Source organism: Zalophus californianus, chromosome 3 (assembly GCF_009762305.2).
Source record: "Zalophus californianus isolate mZalCal1 chromosome 3, mZalCal1.pri.v2, whole genome shotgun sequence".
NCBI lineage: Eukaryota > Metazoa > Chordata > Mammalia > Carnivora > Otariidae > Zalophus > Zalophus californianus.
The window spans coordinates 188,863,075-188,888,223 of record NC_045597.1 but is presented as its reverse complement, the minus strand read 5'-3'; the positions used below and the strand labels follow the sequence as shown (position 1 = coordinate 188,888,223).

Genomic DNA, 25,149 nt, shown 5'->3' with positions numbered 1-25,149 from the left:
TTCCTCTCTGCCCTAGCTTCAACTTTGGGAGTTGCCCTCCCATCATGCTCTCACATGGACTCTTGATCACCTAGCCTCTGCCACCTGTCTCTGCAGCTCAGACTAGGACGCCGTCTAGCTTCCTGACTCCTGAGTCACCTGGCCACCAGCTGGAGGTGATGGTGGAGAAGGTGGCCCATTCCCTCTTTAAGTCCAAGTGGAAATAACAGCCACATGATCTCCATGGTCCAGGCGCCTGCCACGGAACAGACATTATACATTTATGTAATGAAGCCCTTGCCGGTCTGTTATTCACCACTGATTCTTCTCAGGGAGTATGAGACCCAGAAGCCAGGCTCCTGAGAGATAACCGAATAGTGAACTAAACCCGGGAAAAGCCCCGTTCTTTTCACTCATCCAACCCACAAGCTGCCAGGTGCTGAGACAGGCCTAATCTCCATCCTCTAGAACATACCATCCTGAAGGAGAGAAGGTTGTCACTGCACAAGGGGTGCAAGGAGTCTCTACACAAAGGAGGGCATTGGGGACCACTCAGGCAAAGGATGATGCATAGCTCCCTAAAAGGCCAGCAGGACTGGGGCAAGAGACAGTCAAGATGGAGCAAGTAATCCTGGCAGAGGGACCGGCACTTGCAGAGTGTCAGATGCAACAGATCACCCTGTTTTGGGACAGACACCTGGGTGCCTCCCAGGGACAAACAGTGAGATGCCTGGGTGTGCTCAAAAGCCAGGTCCGGGAGGGCCTTGGGAAAAAGCTGAAGAGCCTGAAATTTACCCTGAGAGCTATAGGGATATACTAAAATCCTTCCAGAATTTTAAGTAGAGCAGTGACATTTTAGAAACATGACAGTGTAGAGGTTGGCCTGAGGAGGGTTTCTTTGTACACCGGAAGACCAGATGGCCACTCACTGCTCACCCTGATAGGTGGGTGACATCCCCAGAGGCACATGCTCCCCCCCAGCCCTGTGTGAAGGGAGGCGACTGACCCTCATCCACAATCCTTGTGTCTCTCAGGAGCCCAGGGCTCTATGTGACAACTGTCTTTTTCTTATTTCTCTTCTAAATTCTGAAAGCAATATACGATCACTGTGAAAGTGAAATACATACTTGATTCTTTTCATTTCTTATTCTTTACTGGAAGGAAATGAGATTATACCATAAAAATTTGTCTGCAATTTGCTTTTTATATTTAACAAAATATCATCCTTTCAAGTCAGTAAATAGAGGTCTACCTTTTGTAAGACCTGCACAAAACACAGTCATCTGTAACAAGCTTTATTCGACCATCACACTATCAATAGGCATCAAACAATGAGCTAACATGCATCCTTGTACATAGGTTTTTAGAATAGAATCCCAGATGTGAGAGAGTTGGGTCAAAGATTTGTGTGTTTTTTCTCTTAATAACTCTTTTCATATCACTTTCCACAGACTTAGAGGCAATTCACATTGCCAGCAGCAATGCCCATTTCCCAGCCTCATCCCCAACACAAATGGCTTTTTAAAATTTCTGCTCATCTGATGAGTCCTAGACCAGCATCTTGTTGGCTTCATTGGGCCCTTCCCATCAACAAGATGGAGCCCCTTTTCATGTGATTTTCTGCCATTTGAATTGTCCTTCTCCGGACTACACTTACTCTGCCAATTTTCTATTGGGTCTTCTTTCTGCTACCAATTTGCAGAAGCTTTTGCTATATTAGGAATCTAAAGTCTTTGGCCACCACACATTTCCGCCATTCTATCACTTATCAGTGGACGTCATCTGAGAGCAAACCTTTACCTTCAACACTTGCTTTATGAAATCAAAAGTGTTTATCTTGTCTTTCACAGTTTCTCAGTTTCCGATTCTGTTTCTCTTCCACCCCAAGGTTTAACAAGAATATTTCATTGCTAAATTGTCTCTCCATCTGTCTGTGCTGGGATCACATACTCAAAATGGCTACCTACCTTAAAGCCGCAACATAATACGGTGCTCGCACTTTAACTACCCTGGAGCCCCTGGAAACCCTCCGAAGAAAGATGAAGGGAAACGAAAATCATGATTTTCTAAAAGTAGTAAGGAAAGCTGCCAAAGGCAATCAAATTTTTTTAGATTAACCATCATATTCTCCCTCCACCTCATTAGACATGAGCCCCAAAAGAAAGTCACTCTTCTGACTCTGCTCTTGCGATCTGTATTTAAACTGAAAACTTTCGGTCACCTGGCTGGCTCATTCGGTTAAGCATCTGCCTTCGGCTCAGGTCATGATCCCAGGGTTCTGGGATCAAGTCCCGCATCGGGCTCCCTGCTCAGCAGGGAGTCTGCTTCTCCCTCTGCCTCTGCCCCTCACCCATGTTCATGCTCGTTCTCTCTCTCTCACTTACTCTCTCGCTTGCTCTCAAATAAATAAAATCTGCAAAAAAATTATTTAAAAAAACTGAAAAACTTCAAAGCAGCAACTAACTAGAGGCTGAGTCCTTTAAACCCTAGAATCCACACCACCGAGTCCACAGAAAACAAGGAGGTTGGGGAGGAGCTGCGCTACACTGCATCAGCACCCTGCCCACATCATGGCGCTCAGGGAGACAACTGAATGCGTGCTAGACATACAGGATCTGAACATGCTGGAGCGTGTCACAGGTACCTGGCTGTGAGGTCATATAAGCTTATAGCACAGCAAATAGGGACATACCATATTTTTAATATGGTACCTTTAAGACTGCACCCCCTCCCCAGACCACCAGTCCCCTAAGCTCTAGCTCTAACACAAGTTGCTCAAGGGTGGACCTTCATGGCCTTGCTCCTGGTTCCTCCAGCCCAGCCTGGCACATGGCCTGCCACACCATGAACACCCGAGAAACTCATGACTGAGCACTTACCCAAACATGGCAACGAGCAGGTTGACCAGCAGGATGTTGGTGGAGAGCATGTAGATGCACACCAGGGGGATGGTGATCCACTCGGGGAACCGAGGAAGGTTGTGCTCATCCAGCTCCACACACAGTGGCTTGGACTCATTCCCAGTGAAGGTGCAGTGGGCAAAGTCGTACGTGGTACCTGAGGATGTAGAAACCAAAAGGCAAAGTGAGGACCCTCTGGAGGGGGCAGTACCACAGCACCCCGGGGTGGGGCAGGGGGCACAAAACAAGGATCACGTAACGAGGAGGGCTTGGAGCGATGGGGATGGTAAAAAGTGTTCAGGTTTCATAGACATTGATGAGATAAAATCAACCGAATGAGCTGATGAATTGGAGATGAGGGATGAAATCATAGGAGAGATCAAGGACGGGATTTGCACAACTGTGCGAACGGTAGTGACAGACCCCAGGATGGGGGCCTTGGAGAAAGTCCAAGTCCTCACATAGGACTAAAGCCACTGGGGTGTAGGGTTGTGCTGAGGACAAAATGTGCTCCCTCAGGTAAAATGGTGAGTACAGCACGCAGAAGGGAAATAATGCCAACAACGTGCCTCCCCATCAGGACACAGGTAAAGAGCTGAGGTCTTGGAAGAGGGTGCAGCAGAAGAGGCCAGGACAGCCCGAGGCCACAAGGATAATGGAGAAAACACCAGGGAGCTGAGAAATGCGACCAGTAGGGCGGGGGAAGCGTCGGGATCATCGTGTCCTGGCAGGACAGAACATGACAAGCCCAGGCTATTGTCCGCATCATAAAGATGCTTTCGACAGCTCACTCAAGACACATGCTGGGCTCCATGTGCCCTATACTTTCTGCACGTAAACCAGGCGTGTGCACATTGATGTCATCTGCACCACATCATCCTGCCTCTAAAAGATGCTCAGCAGAGGCAAAGGCCGGAAGTTGAAATTCCAGGTTCCCGAGCAAAATTTTCAATGCTGCTCTTTTGGAAATAAATGGGCACCCAGTTATATAACAGTACAACTCACAACACCCATTTCTACACTAGTGAGTTTCTTTGCTGTCAATTGCCACATCGCTGTTGAAAACCTAAGAAACGCTATTTTCAAGAAGTTTCCAAAATTGCAGACTAACGTTGTTGGGCACACTGGCAAGGCGGACGTGAAAATCCCGCTCAGACACAAAGACAAGGTTGTGAGGGTCAACTTTCACTCCCTGGTATTGGCCCAACTCCTGCTGTGGGTCAGAGAAGGGAGCCCTGGGGGCTGGTTCTGGAAGCAACCACCTGCTCCCAGATGTCCCCGCCCAGGCCCAGTCAGGCTCACCATCCACATCGCTGGGCACCTGGCCGAACATGGCCAGGTAGGGCTCATAGATAACTGAGCGGAATATCCACCTCCAACGATGCTCGTTTTGCCTGAGGATCCCTTGCCTGGCCACACCAAAGGCCACCATCCACACGGCAAAGAGGAAGAGGAAGAAGAACACATCGATCAGCTGTCAAGGGAGGACAAGAGAATGGAGTCAGGTGTGTGCCCCCCGCGGCCCGTCTGCTCATTTGACCCCAGGGAAGGGCGGAGGTTCCAGTCACCCAGTGTTCTCCCTAATTTTAAAAATGGCGGTCTTGGGACATCTATCTTCCAGAATTAAAACTGATGCATTTGTGCCTGTAGGTCTCCAAACCAGCTCAGCAACAGAAACTTTCTGGAAGAGAGACCAGCTTGAGAGCAGAAGAGGGACCCAACCCAGAGTACCTGTCCTCTACTTCTCATCATGCTCCCATTCTTGAAATCCCTACGTTGTGTCCTCAGTGCTTCTTTTAAAGAAAATAAAAACTATCTTTATGAGACAAGAACGCACAGTTTCACGTTTTTTAACTTTTTGCACACACAGCATGACTTCATGGTGACTTGATGCCTCAGATATGCTTTGAATTAAAACCACAAACTCAAAAGAACCTCAGTGTTGGAAAGCAACCTCCAGATGAGCTAATCCAAATGCCCATCTGATTTAAAGACAGAAGCACGGGAGGTGTGGGTCATCTGGAAAACAAGCTTAGGGAACCAACGTCTTCGGTGTGTAATTATCTTTCTGTTGGGCGTCCCTGTGAAACAGGGCCGGTAGTACTCATCCTGTGTCTATACTATGTGGCTGTAGAATTGAAGCCCTAATCCGCTGCACACCTCCAGACAAACATATTAACCTCCATGGTCCACATCTATAAAATGGGTATAAACATCCCTATCCTGCCCATGCTCTTACTGAGCTGTGACTCAGTTTGACTCATGTGACGCAAATGAAAGCGCCTGGGAAAGAGTAAAATCTGAATAGATATCTTTCTTAGCAATGTGCTTAGTCAACCACTTGCTCCTACTAGTCACCTTTTGTTAAATTTTAAGCTGGGAGAGAGGTCCCTGACAAAAAACACATCAAGGAAAGCAAACCTTCCCGATTGTGACATGTCTATGGGCAAAACCCTTCTACCGACAACAGAAGGAACTCTGGTTCTAGCAAGGAGAATGACAACCACAAATATTCTCCGTTCTTACCATCCTCTGCAACATTATAATCTTGGGTCCTAAATTTCTGCTTACGGTGAAAATGTGGATCAACCTTAGAGTGAATATAATGTAATCCAGGCAAAAGATGACTCGTCCGGAATACAAAGAGGTTTTATTAGAAGGGTGGAGCCTATGGAAGGAAGGGGAGCAGAACGTGTGAGATATTGACAAAACAGTTCAAAATTTTGTTTTTAAAAATAACCAAACACGAAGAAACAGAGTCAGGGGCCTGGGAGTGAGTGGAAACAGACCAAGGACACCACCTGTCGGTCGCTGGTCTTCTGCTCCTATGGCCTCCAGGAAAGCAATGACAGTGCATAAGATAGAGCTTTTAGAGGTTCTTACCCTTGGATCCCTCACCCTCCAACACTGCTACTGCAAGAACCCAATCACATTATCGCTAACTTCCCGGCTCCTGCAGCCCCTGTAATGATCCCAATCCCCATCCCTGCCCAACCACCTGGGAAGTGGCTCTGCCAGGTTTCCCGTAATGAGATTTACCTCATTGGCGCCAGATCATTTGATTAGCTGGCCCCTTGCAATTGTGTTCATTGAAACCTATATATGCCTTCTACCTGGAATTCTCTAGAAATTATCTGGTTCAAATGCTGAACCCAAGCAGAAAGTGAGTTTTTACTCACTTCAAATTGCAGAGTGAGCATGGGTAGGCATAAACATGAAGAGTGAGGCTTCTCTGCGAGGGGACACCATGCGTGCAGCTCAGGTATGACCAGGAGCTTTACCTTGAAGCTACCTGGGGGAAGGCAGGCCTGGAGGGAGGCGGGCATGGGCAATGTAAGCCACGGTCTGGGCATGCCTCGATTTCTCTCCCACATGGAGTACACATTGCTTTTCAACGGTGATTCTAGATTGGTTTTTCTCATCCTATCCTCTGGCTTTGGGAGGACAGCCTCCATAGCCAGCATCCAAGCAGAAGAGCATTTTCAAAGATTATATGACTCTCCTCAATTTCTAATCATCTCCAGCAAATTCCGTACGCACCAAGAGACATACGGCCAAGATCTTCTCAAGTATGTATCACCAGGAGGGAGCAGAGAGGAGATGCAACTTTATTCCAACCAAGCTGTGTCTCGAAGAGGCCAAGACTATGGCGTTTGCAATAATCTCGAAATGGGGGAGAATGGGGAAACAGGCTCATTTTGGGCTTGAAATATCAAAGATCTTTTCTTCACCTCTCCACCCAAGAAGATCCAAAAGCACCTGAAACTGGGAAAGATGGTGAGGCCGACTTACCGAAACACAATGCCTGCTATGAAGTAAAAAAGCCCAAGTGTGTCCATGACATTCCACAGGTCAGTAAAATAATTCACCCCATTCATGTACCACTGCAGCATGGAAAGGGACAGAGAGAGAACATCAGCAGCTGGGAAACATCAACTGCTTCCAGATTTTTTTTTTAAATGTTCACACATTTTTTTTTTCCCAGATCCTTTTTGAGCTGACAGTATGCCCTACCACATGCCCCACGATATTCCAGGGGGATTAGAAAGTAGGTTGCACACTTGCTGTTCCGTTATGCATGTGTTGCTGACAAAGTCAGAAAAGGGACTCATGCATCCTTACTGTTCTTTAAAGATGAACCCGCAGACAGTGGGCCCAACCTGTGTGGGCAAATGTAGTATATACCCAGGCCATCCAGTACAGTGGTGTAAGCTGTGCACTGCACAACTCTAGAGGGTATTAGCCATACTGTTGTCATCATAGAGTTGTGTATTTATCATAAATACTTTTTGGCACATGGCAATAAAACATCTTGATAAAAAGTTGTTTTTTTTTTTTAATTTGCACACGGGGGTTGTATGTGGCACCTGGTAAGAGCAGAAATGTTTGCAGAAATGACGGGAACAGTGTGCCTCAGTGATCCTTTCATCATGCATGTATAATTGGCATGATTTCTTAGAAGAAAGCATGTCAGGAGATAGAGAAAGGACGATCCAGGAGAAGACTGCATCTGGACAGCCTCTTGGTGATCTGTCTGCTGGGTCTGGGGGCTTCCGGGGGGACCTCTGACCCTCTCGTTCATCCGTCCATTTCAAACACATGTACTGAGAGCCCACAGGATTCCAAACACCTGTGCCAGGCTCCTGGCACACAGGACGTCAGATTAGGTGCAACAGGAATTCTCAAGGAAGCCACTGGCCCCGAGGCAAACGCAGTCATTAGACATCCTGAAAATGAAACGTGGTCAGGACTGGAGGGGAGCTGGGACAAAGACCAGGGGAGCTCAGGTAAGGAAACCAACATACTGCCTTGTGTAAGGCAAGAAACCAACACCAAGGAAGTGTCATCAGCTCGAACCTTACTATTTCACTAAATGAATGCACCTCTATGGGTCCATCTGATACTCAGATATCACGTTTCCTATTCTGTCCCCGAAAACAAGGCATAGGGAAACAGAAGCTAAGGAACTTGCCTGAGGCAGACGGCCAGCAAGTGTCAGCCTCAGGGGTTCTGGGTCTCAGAGAGTTTCATCTTGAGCCTTACGCTGCTTCCCTACATCCCACAGAGATCCTACAACTTTAGACTTGGAAGGGATTCAAGAAACATCATCCATTTCTCAAAAAGTATTTCCTTTTCTTCATTTATAAATGCAAACAACAGCTTTGGTGGACAAAGGTGATGGGGGCCTTACGCAATCAAGCCCCAAGGAAATAAAATCTCTCCCAGCCCCAGGGTGGTGACCACACTCCTCTGTGGGATGGCTGAATGGGTGGGTCCAGAAACCGAGTCAGCATCCCTCACCATCCATTGGGGTGGTCCCAGTCTCACTGATGACCCACCAAGAACCGTCTGCGAAATGAGAGTGGGTGGGACAGGCCCTACCTGCCCCCCGCTCCCCTTCCAAAACCCTGGTCCGGGAGGCAGATATGTATAGGGCAAGCCACAGCCCCAGCCCAGCTCAGCCTCTCAGAAGCCTGGCCTGAGCGATGGGAAAAACTCTAAATAGATCGATTCTGGGGCTTGGAGGCACCGCTGCAGTGAGAAAGCATTTTTTTTTTTTTTTTTTTTTTAATGAATAGAGGCCTCTTTTCTGAACAGAATGACAGAGAGAGGCTATATTCATAAAATACCAGAACCACATTTCACCATATCTTTCAGGATTTGGGGATTCAATGAGCCCTAAGACTGAACAGCGTTTTCCACAAAGGGATGGTGCAACTCGTCTCATGTTACATAAACATCCACAATTTGATTACTGGGCATTTGTACTTATGAACTGCCTTGGTTGAAAATTTCAACTCCGTATATTACATCTGCCCCAAAGGAAGGAGACATAAGGAGAGTAGGCTTTGTGATACCCAGTCACAAGCTACAACAGGTAACATCCCGTTCGGTTCTCTTTTTCTCCTAACAAGTGTGAATTATGTTCATTAAGACAGCGCCAGGTCAGCAGAGGAAAGCAACCTGAGGATTCCAGCCGCGGGAGCCTGCAGCCAGAAGAGAAACAGCGACCCCGAGCGTCAGATTCCTTGAACGAGGAGACTCTTGGAGGCCATGTCCCGCCGCCCGGCTCACAGACTGCAGGATCAGCTCTCCCACAGCAGAGCTGGACTTGAATCCCCGATCCCAGCCCTCAGCCCAAGGCGCCTTAATACACAGGATCATCTCCTTAATACACAGGACTGCTGAATTAAACTGGTCTGTTCAAAATAATGTTTAAAAAGGAAAGAAAAGAAACATTTGCTCGAACCTACACACCCACGTTATCACCCTCCCCTTCGAACATCACCCGTAGACAGAATAGGGGGACTCAGCCAGAACCTGTGAGCGTCGCCTCCTCCCGGCAGGCCCCCGGAATGACTAGGAAGTGCATTACCTTACCCAGGCACCCTATAGCTCACTTCTCTCCCTGAGGTGCCTTCCCACCTGCCCACCCTACCCTCTACTCAGTGTCCCCGCTCTGTGCAACACTTCACACTGCACCCGCACAACACCTCACACTGCACCTGGAGGACACTGCACACTGCTCCTGGAGAACACCTCACACTGCACCTGGGCAACACCTCACACTGCACCTGCGCAACACTTCACACTGCTCCTGGGCAACACTTCACACTGCTCCTGGAGAACACCTCACACTGCACCTGGGCAACACCTCACACTGCACCTGGAGGACATTGCACACTGCACCTGGGCAACACTTCACACTGCACCTGGGCAACACCTCACACTGCTCCTGGGCAACACTTCACACTGCTCCTGGAGAACACCTCACACTGCACCTGGGCAACACCTCACACTGCTCGTGGGCAACACCTCACACTGCACCTGGGCAACACCTCACACTGCACCTGCGCAACACCTCACACTGCACCTGGGCAACACCTCACACTGCACCTGCGCAACACCTCACACTGCTCCTGGAGAACACCTCACACTGCTCCTGGAGAACATTGCACACTGCTCCTCGGCAACACTTCACACTGCCCCTGGAGAACACCTCACACTGCACCTGGGCAACACCTCACACTGCACCTGCGCAACACCTCACACTGCTCCTGGAGAACACCTCACACTGCTCCTGGAGAACATTGCACACTGCTCCTCGGCAACACTTCACACTGCCCCTGGAGAACACCTCACACTGCACCTGGGCAACACCTCACACTCCTGGGCGACACTTCACACTGCACCTGGGCAACACCTCACACTGTCTGCCCAGGGTCCTTCTCCAAACAACATGTACTTGTCTTGAGTTTCCTTCAGACAAACAACTTAGTAGTTAAATGTACATACAACATTGTATGGAGATGTTTGTGACCTAAGGACTTCAAATTTCACGTTTCAAATCCTCTAGGCCAAACCCCCAGTAAACGTATGACTCATTGTGCAGTGCTGTTCTCTCCTTGGAAGCTCTCAGAAATGACCCTGCCAATCCTCTTTATCTGGCAGAAAGCTACATAAGGACAGAGATAATTGTGTGTTTGGTTCATTGCTGTATCCCCAGTGTCTAGAACAGTGCCTGGCACCTAGTAGGTGCTCAATAAATAATTAAAAGGAATAAATAAATAAATAAATAAAAGGAATGCATGAATGAAGTGTCTGCCCTATGCCAAGACGGGTCTCCCTGCATCTTCCATCCGTGCCCACCCCTGTCCTCTAAAGCAACCCAGAATAAGTCCTGTCTCCAGGCCTCATGACTTCTTTCAATGCCTGGAGGAACCAAACAACGTCTGGACCTTCACAGCAGCTTCTGTACCTTAGTGCGGAGAGGGAGACAGGGTTCGGCCCGAGACTGATAGAGAAATAACGGGAAGCACGAATGAGGAGTGGGAAAAGCAAGAAAAGAACCTTTTACTTTTTGCCAGCCATTGCAAGAAGCAGTCACCAATGCAGCCTCTGCTCCCCAGGGTACCTCTGAGCCCCGGCATGCCAGGCTTCCCGCATCTCCCCCGCTCTGGCCTCGCCAGCCACCGCTGTGGCTCCCTGCCGGCTCCCAGTCACAGCACAGCTCTGGGACTGAATTAGGAAGACCCTGCTCGTCAACTCATTTCTTAAAAAACATACACACACCTGCCAGAAATACACCGATGCCCTCCCTCGCACTAGCCCCGAAGGGTCAAATATGAATAAGAAACAAACATCAGCATCGGGCCATTTCCAGGCCACTCGCTTCTGGCCAACAGCTGTGTATGCATGAGGAACTGGAGAAACGCAAAGGGAGCAGGCAGAGGAGCTGGTGCTGGACGAGACCCACAAGGCTTCCACGAAAGGCATCAGGCTTCTTGCTCCTCGCCATCATCTCTCGCGGTAGGGAAGAGGCCCATTCAGGGATGAGGAACCAAAAGATCAAAGAAATTAAGTAAGTTATTACCATACTGTCTGTGTGCAATTTCTGCTGGCTTTTTGTGCCCACCCCACTCCCTCTTTCTCTCTCTCTCTCTCTCTCTCCCTGCTTATTTATAAGTACCCATGACTTTTCCCCCCCCAGGCTATGAATTCCTTGTTATGTGATCCTATTCAGTGACGGCATTTAAGGTGTTGGGCTGGTCACCTGATGTGAAGAAACCAGAACCAGAACCAGAACCACGGGGTGTGTGGCTCAAGTCTCCACAAACCCCATGCCTCTCCTGGCACCCCACACCGCTCCCCAGAATGTGCAAAAGCCCACTCGAGCTCCGGTTCACATGCGTGACTCCAACCACCTGGGGCCCCTCAGAGTCCTGCATGACCTCCCGGGTGGCCCCTCCAGCTCCCCCTGCTTCCACAGACCCGTCAAGGCCTCTGGCAGCAGCTTCACTACCGGATGGACACTGCAGCTGAAAGACCTGCCCCACCACCACCAAGCCCCGGAGGACAGAGCATCACCCCCTCCAGCGCAACAAAGCCTTCCAACCTCACCGTTTACCTCCTTCCTCTGCAAAAGCTGCCCTGGGAATGCTGTCTTTTTCTCTTTGTGCCTTTGGAAGTGGAGGAAGGCAGGACCCCAGAACCCGGCCACGTCAGGTTAGGAGAAGGGAACACGCGTGACTTTGTGCAGAGCCGGCTCCTGTGACGGTGTTCAGGAGATTCCCAGTAAAAAGGGTGCTGTTCCCTTACTTCCTCGCGTTGGCCTGGGCCCATTCCCGCTTTAAATGTTGAATCCCCTTCTGTCTTTGCTTTTCCCCAGCACGATATTTTCACCCCCCTGGCTGCCGACACACGTAAGTCGAAGGAGAACTAGCAAAAATGACAGCCAGGAGGAAGAGCCTATATGGAAGGGTTATGGGGTGAACTGCACCCCCAAAATTCACACATTGAAGTCCCAACCCCCATGCGCCTCGATGGAGCTGTGACCTCACGAGCCACTACGTGGGGTCTTCAAGAGACTGATGTGAGCTCGTAGCGTCCCCCACCCATCGGGCGGGCCCTGTCCTGGGGGGCGTTGTTGGAGACAGAAAGCCTGTACCTGTCCATGTTCAGCACTGACTTGTGTCATTTGTCTTGTTCTCCCTCCACCTCTACCCCATCTCTATCCCCCTTCTGCACCTGCTCGGCAGGGGAGGGCAGAGGCAGGGCGCTGGTGCCAAGAACTCCTGCCGGCCCTCCTGCCCACAGCACACACTGATAATCGATCAAGACACTCTCCTGCGGAGAACAGAAAAAGTCAGAATCATCCTCCATCCAGGGCCCCTGGAAGCCACAAAAAAAAAAAAAAAAAAAAAGTCCATCAGACTTGGCATGATAGCTGAAAGCAATTTAGGATTCCTACACTAGGCGACAACTCCGGAGGTCAGGAATGGCGTTCTGTGCCCCTCCAAATCTCTTGTAGCGCCTGTCATAGTACCGTGTAAACATCAGCATACTTACTGAATGGGTACGATGATGAGTTTGGGCTTGGGAGGGACAACAGAAGCGACAGTAATAGCAGTGTTCAAATAATCACTGAGTCTGAGAAGTTTCTGGGATGACTTTTCATAATGGTTTAGGGACAGCATCATCCTACACCATCAACATTTATCCATCTAACCATGACTAACTGAGCACCTGCTATGGGCCAGGCCTGCCTGGGCTAAAGTTTTGGGTTTGATGGCGGGGAGAGGCTGCCAAAAAATGCAGATCCCAAAAAACTGCAGAAAAGCACCATGAATAATTCACATGCACTCCCTGAAATCTGCAGGGACTTATATGACTTTCCAACACTGTCACTCTGACACACTGGGCATTAAGATGCTCTTAGCTTGAAAGTCCCCCCCAGCTCGCCTGCCTCCCCTGGTGATGGTAATAGCAGGAGTGGGTTTACAGTCCAAGGTCAATCTTCTCTCTGAACACATTCCCAATCCTGAGTAATTCATTTCCATCAATTAATATTAATCAGCAAGGAGTGAGCTTGGTGCTAAGAAACCTCACTGGAGTGCTAAGATGCTTGAAAATGCATCATTTGCTTTAGAAAAATCACGACTTTGGAGCTTCAGAAGGAACTTCTGCTCCTCGTTGGCTCGAGGAAGATGCCACCTGCTAAGGAAAGGAGGAGGTGCCTCACGTGGGGACTGTCCTACCTGTCTCACTTCATCGCAGAACAGGACAAAGACCAGTGCGTAGAGGACCAGCTCAGGGGAGTGCGGCACGGAGTGAAAGTCCATGAGCAGCACGTAGGCAAAGAGCAGAAGGAAGGCGATGTAGAAGACCACGTTCCAGGCAAAGACCACAAAGGGGGAGGTGAAGAAGGCCACGTAGTACCACAGGATCTTCTTGTGCTTGTCGATGGGCTTTTTCCTGGACCGAAAGGTGAGAGCACCGTCACTGGCCTCTGGAGCATCGCCTCCTGTGGGGGCTGCAGCCCTCCTCTTGAACACAGATGAACCCAGGCCCAGAGCCTGGGGTAGGGGAGCCAGAACTGCCTTCTAAGAGCATCCCAGCCAAAACTCAGCCTCTGGCCTTCTAGGATCAACAAATCTGAATTCTGCCTTAGATATTGAAGACATACCTCTACGATTACCTATTTGAAATCAAACTCAGGAAAAGCCAGAGAAGATCCCCCACCCTACTGTGTAGGCTTTCCCGAGAATGTCCTAAATTCCAGGCTTTATAACCCTTTACATAAGAGCGTGTGCACACATACACATTCACACACATGATCATGTGTCTCGGTTTCGTACCTAAAGGATACAAAGCCACAGCCAACCAAGGGGATAATAAACAAGCACAGGATAATCTTCCAGTTCTTGGTGTCTCGGGAAATCTCTCCATACCATTGCTTGGAAAGAAAATTCTACAGGGAGACAGAGACAAAAGACACGGGTCCTCATTAATGCAACGAAATTCAGGATGGTATGCAACCCCTCTTCCCGGTCCTTGGCACCCCTTCAAAATAAATAACTCTCCAAATTAAGGTCCTCTCCTTTGATATCAGTTACTTGGACTCTGAGGGGATACGATAAAACCGTTCACAAGTCTGTTTGATTTTCAGTCCTTTCCCAACTTGGGTTCTATGAACTTTAAAATAGAGGTTGTGTGAGTCCAAACTCCCTAAAGCTATGAATTTTAACCACCTCTAATTCTTTCTATGTAAGTTTAAACAAGCGTCCTTCTGGCTCCTTCCTCCTCCATGACTGCAAATTCACACACCCGTCCGGTGCTACCTGCAGGACCCCCAGGACTCACTGCTGGAGGCAAACAGGTGACAGGAACGGGACGACAGCTGGCGTCTCAACATCAGTTGGAGCCAAAATGCATGAAAAAGCTCTTCCCAGACTACCAAACCCGGAGAGGTGGAACGGGGCCTCCCACAAAGGTGGGAATTAGAAAACTCAGGTTGCCTCCGAGACGCGCACTTCATGGCAACACAAAAGGGTGAGCATAGACTGGTCCACATCAAAGGAACCCACAGCTCTCAAAAACAGCCCTGTTCGTCAGAAGGGGATTGGCATGGACGCACTGGCTGGGAAGACTAGAGCCCGCGTGCCCCATCAGACCTTCCCTCTCGCAAAAGCTGCTTCTTCCGGGGAGTCTGCCAGGCTCTGCCTAGGCTGCTGCAGCCAAGCATGTGCTTGGCCCATGAGGGGCAGCCCCTACAAAGGACAAACCGCGCTTGGTGGGTCAATGCCGGCTTGCTTGCCACACCAGGACAGGTTCCATGCAGACCCGGGAAGTCTCCACGGGGTTGAGCCCCGCTGAGCACAGTGGCAACTTGCTCCTTAGCACACCCGCGTCTGCTTCCTTCCCTTGCCCCTCTCACTGTCCCCACCGCCTGCATGCACTTCCCAGGCTCACCTCCAAAACAAACTCCTTGCATTTAAATCCTTGCTTTGGGGCCCGCTTCTCAGAGAGCCAAACAAAGAGAGCCTTCCTCACTCCAGCCTTCCTCACTCTTATACTCCTGCGGAGGTGATGAACACATCTAGCGGCATCACTAGGCCCCTCCAGTCACAGAAGTTTCTCCCCTGGCTCGGGTTCCACGGCCGCCAGCAACATCTGACCCCAGGCAGCAGCCTGCGCACAGGAAGCCAGCTCCCTGGTGCTATGTGTCTGGCAGTGAGATTTCCCATGAATATTAATGAATTGGCATCTGGCTGAAACCCCTGGGACCGGTAAGCTTGGACAAGGTCAAGAGTCAGCCTCCCCCAGCCCCAAGCTCTGGGGCACCAGCAAGATGGGGCTTGGGGCCAAAGGAGCTGTGAGCAGAGCGTGGCCCACCTTGGCCTCCAGCCCAGCGCCCTGGGTAATCCCGACCCCAGTGCCAGCCTCACTCCAATGCGCTACGGTGCAGAGGCTAAAACAGCAATAGCAAGAGTCTTTCTTTGTGTGTCCCTTGTCACTGATGACTGCTGCTATTTACTCTCGCTTAGCTGTGGCAGCAAATGGACTTATTTCACAAACGCCTTGCTAAGTTTGCTAATTATTGGCTGCACGGCGTAACGGGAAGTCCACAAAATGGACAATCAACATGGAACCAAATCTCAGCTCTGCTACTTCCTAGCAGTGCAACCTGGAGAACGTTCCAGAACCTCTCTGAACAGCTGAGTCCTTATCAGTAAAACGAGATGACCTCCGCCTCCACACATGCTGTGAAGATCAAACGCAATCACGCACATCATGTGTGTGTGACAGATGAGGGTCCGTCTGCCCACAACTTCCTACCCCCCCGCTTCACACCCAGACCCCTCCAACTGGGATTATGGGTGGGAAAACCTCCCCTCTGCAAGCTGAGACGCCAAGTGCAAACCGTCATTAGTTTCACTCAGTGCAGGAAACCTCTGGGCTGGCTTTACCCATTTCCTGCTGGTTCCCCTTGTGCCGTTACTACCCATAATAACTATAACAGCACGCACCGAAGTCGGGGGCTGGCACCTGTCACATCTACCCCACCGAACCCAGCAACCCTTCCTTTACAGACGAGGGAGCTAAGGCTCAGAGAGCTTGTGTGCCGTGGCCCATCACCACACACATAATTGGGGACACAGTGGATTGAGACCCAGGCGTGGGATCCAGAGACCCAGCCCCTGATTACGGTGCCGGTGCCGTACTGTGAGCTTTGTGGAAACTCCAAGCCTGTTCTTCCTCCCCCGCCTCTCCCCCACCATCTCCTGAAGCGGGGGGGTCTCTCCCAACGCCTCTGTGCTGCCATCTCCTGGAATGGCACTCAGTTTTCCCTGCTACAGTTTTCAGAGCGGAGGTGAAGGTCTGCTTTTAATACTGTCTTGTTTAACACCACAAATAGCGTCTGATTGAAAGGGCCCCTTTCTGGAGGTGACGTTTGGTGACTGCACGCCGTTTACCTGGACCCCGGGCTGGGCGATGAAGTGCTGGTCTGTCGCCTCCACAGCCAGCTCCAGGCAGTTGCTCCCGCCCCAGGCTTCGCAGGAGTAGACGAGCAGCTGCTCCGCCAGCTCCTCATCGCTGCTGTAACACTCCGTGAACAGCTCTGCAGGGACATTACCACTGGGAGCCGCGCTGGCAAAGACACAGCTCTGGCCTGCCCCGCCCCCACAACGGAGCCCTGACTTCGGGAAAAGCCTGGCTTCTAAAAGGCATAGAGAACGCGGGCACCGCGTAATCCCTCGCTGAACAAAGGGACTCTGGAGGCCCACCACGCTCGACACAGCTCCTGATGGCAGCAGGTGTTGATAAAAGCCCACTGAACTGAGCTGCATGGAACACGGGGAGCCCCCCCCCACTCTCTGGTGGGGCTCAGCACTGGGGAGGGATGCAGACCCTCTGCTCCCTCCACCAGAGCAGCTCCACCTCCCTCCATTTACATTCTCTGTGATCCCTGGTGAGGGCTCTTTGCCCCACAAGGCACCCGGTGCAAACCAACCAACCAACCAACCAACAAGTGTAAGAAACACTGACCTATTGCATTAAAGGTGTGCTTACATTTCGAGACCTAATGATAGAAATTGGAGTATAAATCCTGACGGGAAATTTTTTAGAAGTCAAAATACTGAGATCCATTTTCTGAAGTTCATCAGAAATTAATAAAATATCTTCGAAATTTTAGTCTATTAAAAGAACGATTGGACACCCTTTTGCCAACACAGAGAAGCCAAACGCACAAGTATTTTGTTCATCACATAAGACAACAGACAAAGAGGTGTGCATTTTGCAGCGTGCCCCATTGTGAACTGGAAACTCCCAAGTGAAAAAGGAAAAACTGAGCAGGCCCAAACTCTCTGTCATCGGGAGGCAGTTGTTCTGGGTTTCTCATGCTCCTGCATGGTCCAGACCTTCTGAGCAAACAGCACTGACAAGCTTTGGTCAAGGATGACTGAACAGCAAACAGAAGACAGACATTTCAGAAGGGTATTGCTTAACATTGCCTCTCCCCCATTCCATTCCAGGTAATGAGCAATCGCGCCCTGGAGGGGAGCATGGGTGGGTCACCTGAGGCCCCAGGAGAAGCCCCTAGTCCCCTAAACTTTGGGGGAGCTGCAAGGTAGGCAACAGCAGCCTTTAGTCATGTCACTCCATGGGAATGAAGGCATGGGGACCAACCCACGATGCTGCTCTGGCTGCTGCCTGGGCCCTTAGTAATAAACCATCCATGTCCCTGACCCGGGGGTGTGGGGTCTTCTCTCTATGAAACGGACAGGCCAGCTTGATAACTTGCAAGTCAGGCAAAAATCTCAGATCTGTCACAGTTTCTCAAAAGCATCCAAAAACACTCCTTCCCTGCCCCCAGGCTGGGGTGCTGAGTTTCTTAGATCTAGCCCGTGTGTGGCCCTGGAGCTTGTGAGATGAGACACTCACGTTATCCTGCGTCCATTCTTGGAAACATCAGTAAGTGGCAGGGCCAAGGAGCCTCTGGCTTCTGCCATGGCATGCACACCCTTGACCATGTGGCCTGCAGCCCCTAAATCAGGCCAGAGAGGGGAGTCTGGACATGCCGCTGACCTCTGCCACCTGGCATGAGTGCAACAGGTGCGTGCGTGCCCCCTGCCACATGGGCGCCCACTGCGGTGGCCCATTCCTGGAGACTCACCAACTGCACGGGTCTCGTACTCATTTGCCAGCTCCTCGGACTCCCCCGCGGCATTGATGTCATTCTTCACCTTGGCCAGAGTCTTCAGAAGCTTGCTGGCTCCCAAGGCTGCCAGAGTGCAGCCCCTAGTCTTTTAGAGGGGTGGATAATGTTAGTTAATTCATCATCCCTTGAAGTGGTCAAGTCAACATTAATGTCAGACAAGGACAAACTCATGGCAAAAGCAGGAAGTGGTGAAATTTGAATGATTCAGAGTAAAATTTGCAATGTACACAAAACAGTCTTGGACCCTGAAGGTACTCACAGTCGTGAACGTGGAATTAGCACATGAAAAGAAAACATCAAGATAAATGCCATGAGAAACTGACAGCATGAGGCCTGACTGCCCAGCACCACACAGTCGCAGCTCAAACAGGAAGACTGGATGAGGACACGGGAGAGCCGACAACGTAGTTCGTAAGACTGCGTATGAACTCTATACTCAATATCCGACTGTATGTTCTAATAATGGAGAAGGTAGCTTCTCCACAACTGACATAAACCATAATGTACTAAATCACAAGGAAAAATCTCAGTAAGTTCCCCAAAACAGAATTTAAACAAGCCCTACTTCCTACCTCTAATGCAATAAAACTAGAAATTAATTTTTTAAATTAAACTTCAAAACTGTATCTACTCGGAAAACAATCCCACACCTACACACACTTGAGAAGCAAGTGCCTACTGGGCTGCCCACCAAGCGCAGCTACCTTCCAGGGACCTCCCCTCGCAACCACACCTCCACCAACATGGAAACAGAGGCACAACCACATTCACTTGACATAAGACATTCCATTGTATTGGTGATGTCTTAGATTAGGCATGTGAGTTTTGAGGTCAAAAGAACCACAAGAAAGCAAGCATCTGGGGTAAATTTGGCATGGACCTAGACATTTACCTGCTCCCAAATGACCTTGGAGAGTTCCTTCTTGTTCTGAAGAATGGCCCAGATGAAAAGCGCTTGCAGCGGGTGCCGAGTGATAGGAGACACGTCCTGCGAGGAGTTAGAGCGTGTGGTCAGCATGCGAATGGAATGTCCCTTTAGTACATGTACTGGCATAAGAACGAAAGCGGGTATCAGGATGCCCCAAGGGAGCACCCCGTGTGTGGAGGGCTCCTTGTATTGGTATATGAATCCATCCCAGCCGCACAGTGGTGTGATTTTCATCACTGCAACTCACCAGGTAGGATAATTTGACACAAAATCTCTTACCTATCATAAAAGATGATGTATGACTAGACAGAAAGGCACAAAGGGTAGAAACATGTGCCAACAGCAATTTAAAAACTAAACAAACAAACAAAAAAAAGAACCGCCTGTGGTTGAAACACGAAGGCCTGGGGGAATTCAGGTGGTACCTCCACAAACAGCCTCCCGGATGGGAACCTGGATTATCCCTTTGGAAATATTCACTGCCCCTTTTATCTACAAAGGAAAACTTGGCCGACTTTTACATGGGCAATTGATCAGACCCAAAAGGCTGAGACATGAACAGGGAGCCATTCATTTGTCCCTCTTCCTGTTAGATGCCTTCAGAAAGTGTGTGTCCCACACCAAGCTTTGTAATTAAGAAAAATTGCAACAGTAATTTGAAGTATAGCACAGAGCTTAGAGCAAGATATCAGACAACTCACCAGGTAGACTCGTTACCTTAAGTAAAGGCAGTAGCAAAAATTAACAGTGCCTACATGCTACCTACTTGTGGCAATAAGGGAAGAAGTGAGAAAGATGGAGATATTTTTTGTGGGAAGACTCAAAAGCAGACAACCCGCCCCGGTACATACGTGAAGTTCTACATCTATGTCGTCCCTGCTATTTCTGTTTTCCTTCCGGAAGCCTCTCCGGAAGTTAGCCACCAGTTTCCAGACGAATGTGAGGAGGGCGTCATTATAGGAATTCTTGGCAATCTGCAGGTTCCGGTAGACGAGGGTGCTGAAGTGGTTGGAGAAGAGTTCAGTGAGGACATCATTGGTGAGAAACTTCTGCAAGTTCAACCCGTTCTCCAGAAAGAGGCGGACGAACTTGGGTCTGTCCTTTATGAGAGCCGTAAACATGACCTCTTGAAGGTCAGCCGACTGCGGAGAAAGCAGAGAGGGGGCTCAGACCCCACGGCCGGCAAAGGAAACACAAAGTGTTTTCTTTCTCAATCGCATCGCATTTCCAGCTACAAAGTAAGAGTACCTTCAACTTCTCTTTTAATCTTGTTCTGGGAATAAATTTTATCTTTTCAGCTCTAACACAACATTGGATCATAGTTCAAACAGACAGGGAAGTGGCAAGGTGGAATCTTTGAGGTCAGCCAGATGTGGGCTTGAAGGTGACCTGGCCTCTTGCTATTGCACAGGAGAGATAATTAGGTGCGGAGAATGTCGGTCAGGAGGTTACCCCAGCACCTGGCATACAAGAAGCACGCAGGGGCAATGCGGCTCGCACCATCTCTTTGAAGTCTACAGTAGTCACTGACTGTGAAAGGACCACCAGCCCGCTCTTCGCTCTGCACCTTGGGAGCTGTCCTTCTAGCTACGCACCACCAGGCAAAGGGCTGGTCATGTTACATCGCAGTAAGTCACTGGGACACTTGACAATTACACCTGGGTATTATTTATCTTTACCTCCACTTGCTGGGCTCCCTGATAAACCTATCCCATAGGAGCTTATTGAGACTCTTATTAAAGATGATTAGTGTTTACCTCAGACACAAACCAGTGGGCAACAGGCCACCTTAGCTTTCACACCTTCCAGAATATTCCTCACCGTTTGATTCAGTTGCCAACATTACCATTTAGAAGGTTCATAAATATCCCCACATTCCAGCTTCAAAATCCAGATTTAGAAGGGAAAACCAGAAACTCTGACAACACGGAGAACCATCAGCTGGCACTAAAGGGCAGCCACTCCCAGGACCTAGAGTCTCTAGTCCCCGAAGTCCCCCTACACACACACACACACACACACACACACTCCTCATGACTGTCCACACAGCCCGCTCCACTCACAATGCTTGCCTGATGCCAGCTTTCGGTGAACATCCCCTGCCAAGGGCAGCATTAACTATTTCTGCCTCATGATGGACTGCTGGGGATCACACATTGCCTAGAGAGGGAATGGTCACGTGTCCCCTAAGTCCCCACACTGTGGCTCCAGGTGGGATAGGAGAGGGAAAGGGTGGCTGCCCTGGGGCGGCAGGAGGCAGCTGTACGTTCGCCCCTGTCCTCAAGGCTTGTGTCCCATTGCCCAGCATTTCCCATATCCTTCTAGATCGTTTGCTTTCCCCTTGGTCACACACTGGACAGGGCAGTGGTCCCCAAACTTCAATCAGCGTCACCTGGAGGGCTAACTAAAACACAGGTTGCCAGAGACTATCTTAGAATTTCTGCTTTAGCAGGTTGAGGTGAGGTCTGAAGATGTGTGTTGCTCACCAGTTCCCAGGTTATGCCCATGCCGCCACCGGTCCGGGGACCACACTGTGAGAACCGCGGCAGACGGGGAAAGAGAAAAGCTTTGCAGTCAGACACATCTTTGTTTCCAAATCCTGGTTCTACCATTATCTAGATGTGTGACCTAGACCAAGACTGTGTCTCCGAGCCTCAGCTTGCTCTTCTATAAAACAGGTGCTTGCCCGGGTGAAATGAGCTAACACAGGTCAAGATCTTTTCAGAGATTTGAGGTCAGAACAGATCTTCAAAAAAAAATATCAGTAACTCGATCCGCTGGTATTCATGGAGTCCTGGATTATGAACCGGCAGAATGAGATCATTCCTGCTATGGGTTGGTGTGGGGGGTAAGATTTCACACAAATATTACCATGATTCCAAAGGCTTTCACTTGTTTTTCAACAAATACTTATGTAGTGTTTAATATGTGCCAATGTCCTAAGCGCTTCAGAAACACGATCTGATTTAATCATTAGAACAATCCAATCAGGTAGGTACTGCTCTGATTCTATGATCATCAGCTTCATTATCAGATGAGAGCTGGGGTGCGGGTAAATGTTTAACAACCACATCTCTGAGAGAAAATAATAAGCCCTGATTTGTCGTACCTGCCAATTCCTGTGGTGCAAATCCTCCCACTATGCCCAATTTTCAGCCACCAGTGTGACCTCACTGAAGGCAGAATTGCGAACAGACGTGGAGAAGCACCCCGCTGTCTAGTATTTCCAGCATGAAGATATAACAGATTTAAACAACTTCCAGAGCACACATAATAGCAAATGTAGTAAAATAAGTAGAAAGTGATGCGTTTTGATTATTTATTGCCTTTGTTTTTAATACAAAAATTTAAGTCTGAGTTTATATAATTTAATTTTTAATAATGACTGTATTTAACAACTGACTCACAAACTCTCTGAATCCTTAGCAGTCAGCTCGTGCAAGCCAACATGAGCTGACTCCAGCACACCACGTAGAGGGAAATTGAGGTACAGGGAGCTTAAGTGACTTGCAGAGGCTAAGTCATGCAGATGGACTGGGTCCAGGGTCCGTTCTCTTAGCCATTACGCCCTTCACCCCGAACTATCTTTAGCAGAGTTAATACAATTAAATGTACCATTCAATATATGCCTAAATTTATGTTTATATGCACCATCTGACCTTACTTAAATAGAACATTTCACACAAAGGGATTAATTTACAAATCAATTAACTCGATCTACTTATAATTCTACCTTCTCTCTACTTACTAAAGCCTTGCAGCGTGCAATAGAGTTCATTCTACTGCAAAGACCAAACACAGGATAATGTTTGCTACGGGGATGAATAATTTAAAAATCCATAAGCCATTACTTTACATTATTAAAATTGATAACGTATTAATATAAACCAAGTCTTCATCTGATTCTGCAACAAAGAGCCTAGAAGTGTTTGCTGAACCTGACTATGCAGGATGAACATCATGAAATACACAAACCTTCCGATCTCCACATACACGTATAAAATTCAATAGATTCTCACTGCCGACTAACGACTTAGATTGATCCAAAAGAGCAGACAACAAAGCAGCACACAGCCTCGCAGATCCAAGGGTGATGGGTTGTAATTGTTCCTACTGAACAGAGCTCCTAAGGCTGATTTACCTTGAGCTGTACACGAGAGGACACTGCTAAAAATGCAGTCTTACATACCTCTGATCAAATTAAAAGTGAAAAGAATCAGTCTACTGGGAAAAAATAGTTTTTATTGGACAATACAATTTCCGTATTGGAGGTGCTTGTTTGGCTGAGAGTCTAGAGTCTCTAGCTCTAAGACATTCATTGTGTGTCTTCAATCAAGTTGTTCTATTTCACCCTTACACGTCTCACTGTTGACAACCCTCTTATCACAGCTTGGCTGGGCAGATGGGGCAAGGTGCAAAATGAGCACTGCTGTCTTGATCTTCAGTCGAGCTACTCCTGATAAATCCCTTTCAACCATCTTGTGCATATTGTCCCCATACGTGTCCCCATCCACTCCCAGGAGGGGGTCTGCACCTCTGCACCTAGATGGAGAAGCGCCTCTCATGTTGGGACCGTGGGCTATGAACGCTGGATGGTGCTAGTGGATTGATATTTTCTTACATAAGTGTTTTTGTTTTGATTAGCTCTTGACTACAAACCTACTAAGTCCATGTGATTGTCCTATATATACTATGGATGAGGAAAGTGATGGTTGGCACCAGAGGGGACAGTCCTCTGCAAGATCCGGTATTGAAGACCTCGTGAGAAGCGGACCCGACCTGACACTCCTGACTAACCCAGGAGAACTGCTCTTTACCTCCCATCGGCGGTCATTGGTGAAGATCTCGTCATTGGCAAGGTCCAGCTGGTTCCATTCCAACAGAAGCTTCAGCTGCCCATTCCAGTTATCCTTATCTTGTTCATTGGTGCTAAAAGCTGTAAGAAGACAGGAGGGAAAAAAATCAACTCACCAGAAAAAAGAGAGTTGGAACCATCCCACAGCCAATTATCAGAGCCATTTATAAAGCAAATTCTAAGCACGTTCTCTTCGAATCAGACCCTCAGAACTGTCATTTCACCCATTCTTATACTAAATATTCTTTATTTTGTTCACTCTTGTCTGGATTCTGCATGTCCTAAAGCATATAATGAGGATCAATTCAAACCATAATAATATCTTTCCATTTCAAATCCTAACGGTGTAATTATGCTATATTGATATTTTCCATAGATTCAAATTCCATGAATGTTACATTTCAAGGACCATATCTGACTTATATTCTATCTAAATCTACAAAATAATGAGCTCTATTATAACAATGTTCTAATATCTTTTCCAGAGCAAATATACTCTGTATCTATGTATCTCTACAAATATAATCCCATTTTAGTAAATACGCTTACAACCAGATTTCTGGCAAACACAATAAGAATAATTCAATAAATAGTTAATGCTTAAATCACACTTCCTAAGTACCTTACCCTACTCTGCATACCTTACATACATTGATCAGGTGGCTCAACTCTACATGGTCTTTGCCAAGGATCGATTTACTTAGGTAACATCCACCTTGATGGAATTCTAAGACAGCAAAGATCACAGATGAGAATTTTAAAACAGGTTCATTCATAAGCTTCAGGAGATTTGTAAATTCCTGAAACTGCATGCAAAATTATTTATGTGTGTGAAATGTGTGTGCATGTGTGAACATACATGTGAAACCCTAGGACAAAGGCCCATAGCTTTTACCACCTCCTGAGACTCATGAAAATTTTAAACCACTGTTACAGACAGCGCTTTGGAGCGTGCTGGGATTGTGTTTGGCCAGTATTTTAA

General features: G+C 48.5%; 1 protein-coding gene and 1 long non-coding RNA gene across 2 annotated transcripts in view; one reads left to right on the top strand and one right to left on the bottom strand.

Annotated features, from left to right (window-relative positions):
- TRPM8 (transient receptor potential cation channel subfamily M member 8) overlaps positions 1–25,149 on the bottom strand; it is an 89,247-nt gene that overhangs the window by 22,843 nt on the left and 41,255 nt on the right. Inside the window, exons 11-21 of the mRNA XM_027590139.2 lie at positions 24,130–24,248; positions 20,164–20,454; positions 19,277–19,372; positions 18,340–18,469; positions 16,637–16,782; positions 14,018–14,130; positions 13,418–13,634; positions 6,672–6,763; positions 5,406–5,547; positions 4,182–4,353; positions 2,859–3,036 (exon numbers count right to left, since the gene is read on the bottom strand). Coding sequence (XP_027445940.2) covers positions 2,859–3,036; positions 4,182–4,353; positions 5,406–5,547; positions 6,672–6,763; positions 13,418–13,634; positions 14,018–14,130; positions 16,637–16,782; positions 18,340–18,469; positions 19,277–19,372; positions 20,164–20,454; positions 24,130–24,248 — 1,696 coding nt within the window. The remainder of the gene's footprint in view (positions 1–2,858; positions 3,037–4,181; positions 4,354–5,405; positions 5,548–6,671; positions 6,764–13,417; positions 13,635–14,017; positions 14,131–16,636; positions 16,783–18,339; positions 18,470–19,276; positions 19,373–20,163; positions 20,455–24,129; positions 24,249–25,149) is intronic.
- Positions 2,716–4,662, top strand: LOC113920028. Its single transcript, XR_003519205.1, has 3 exons — positions 2,716–3,063; positions 3,460–4,384; positions 4,530–4,662. It is a non-coding gene; the product is annotated as an uncharacterized LOC113920028 (long non-coding RNA).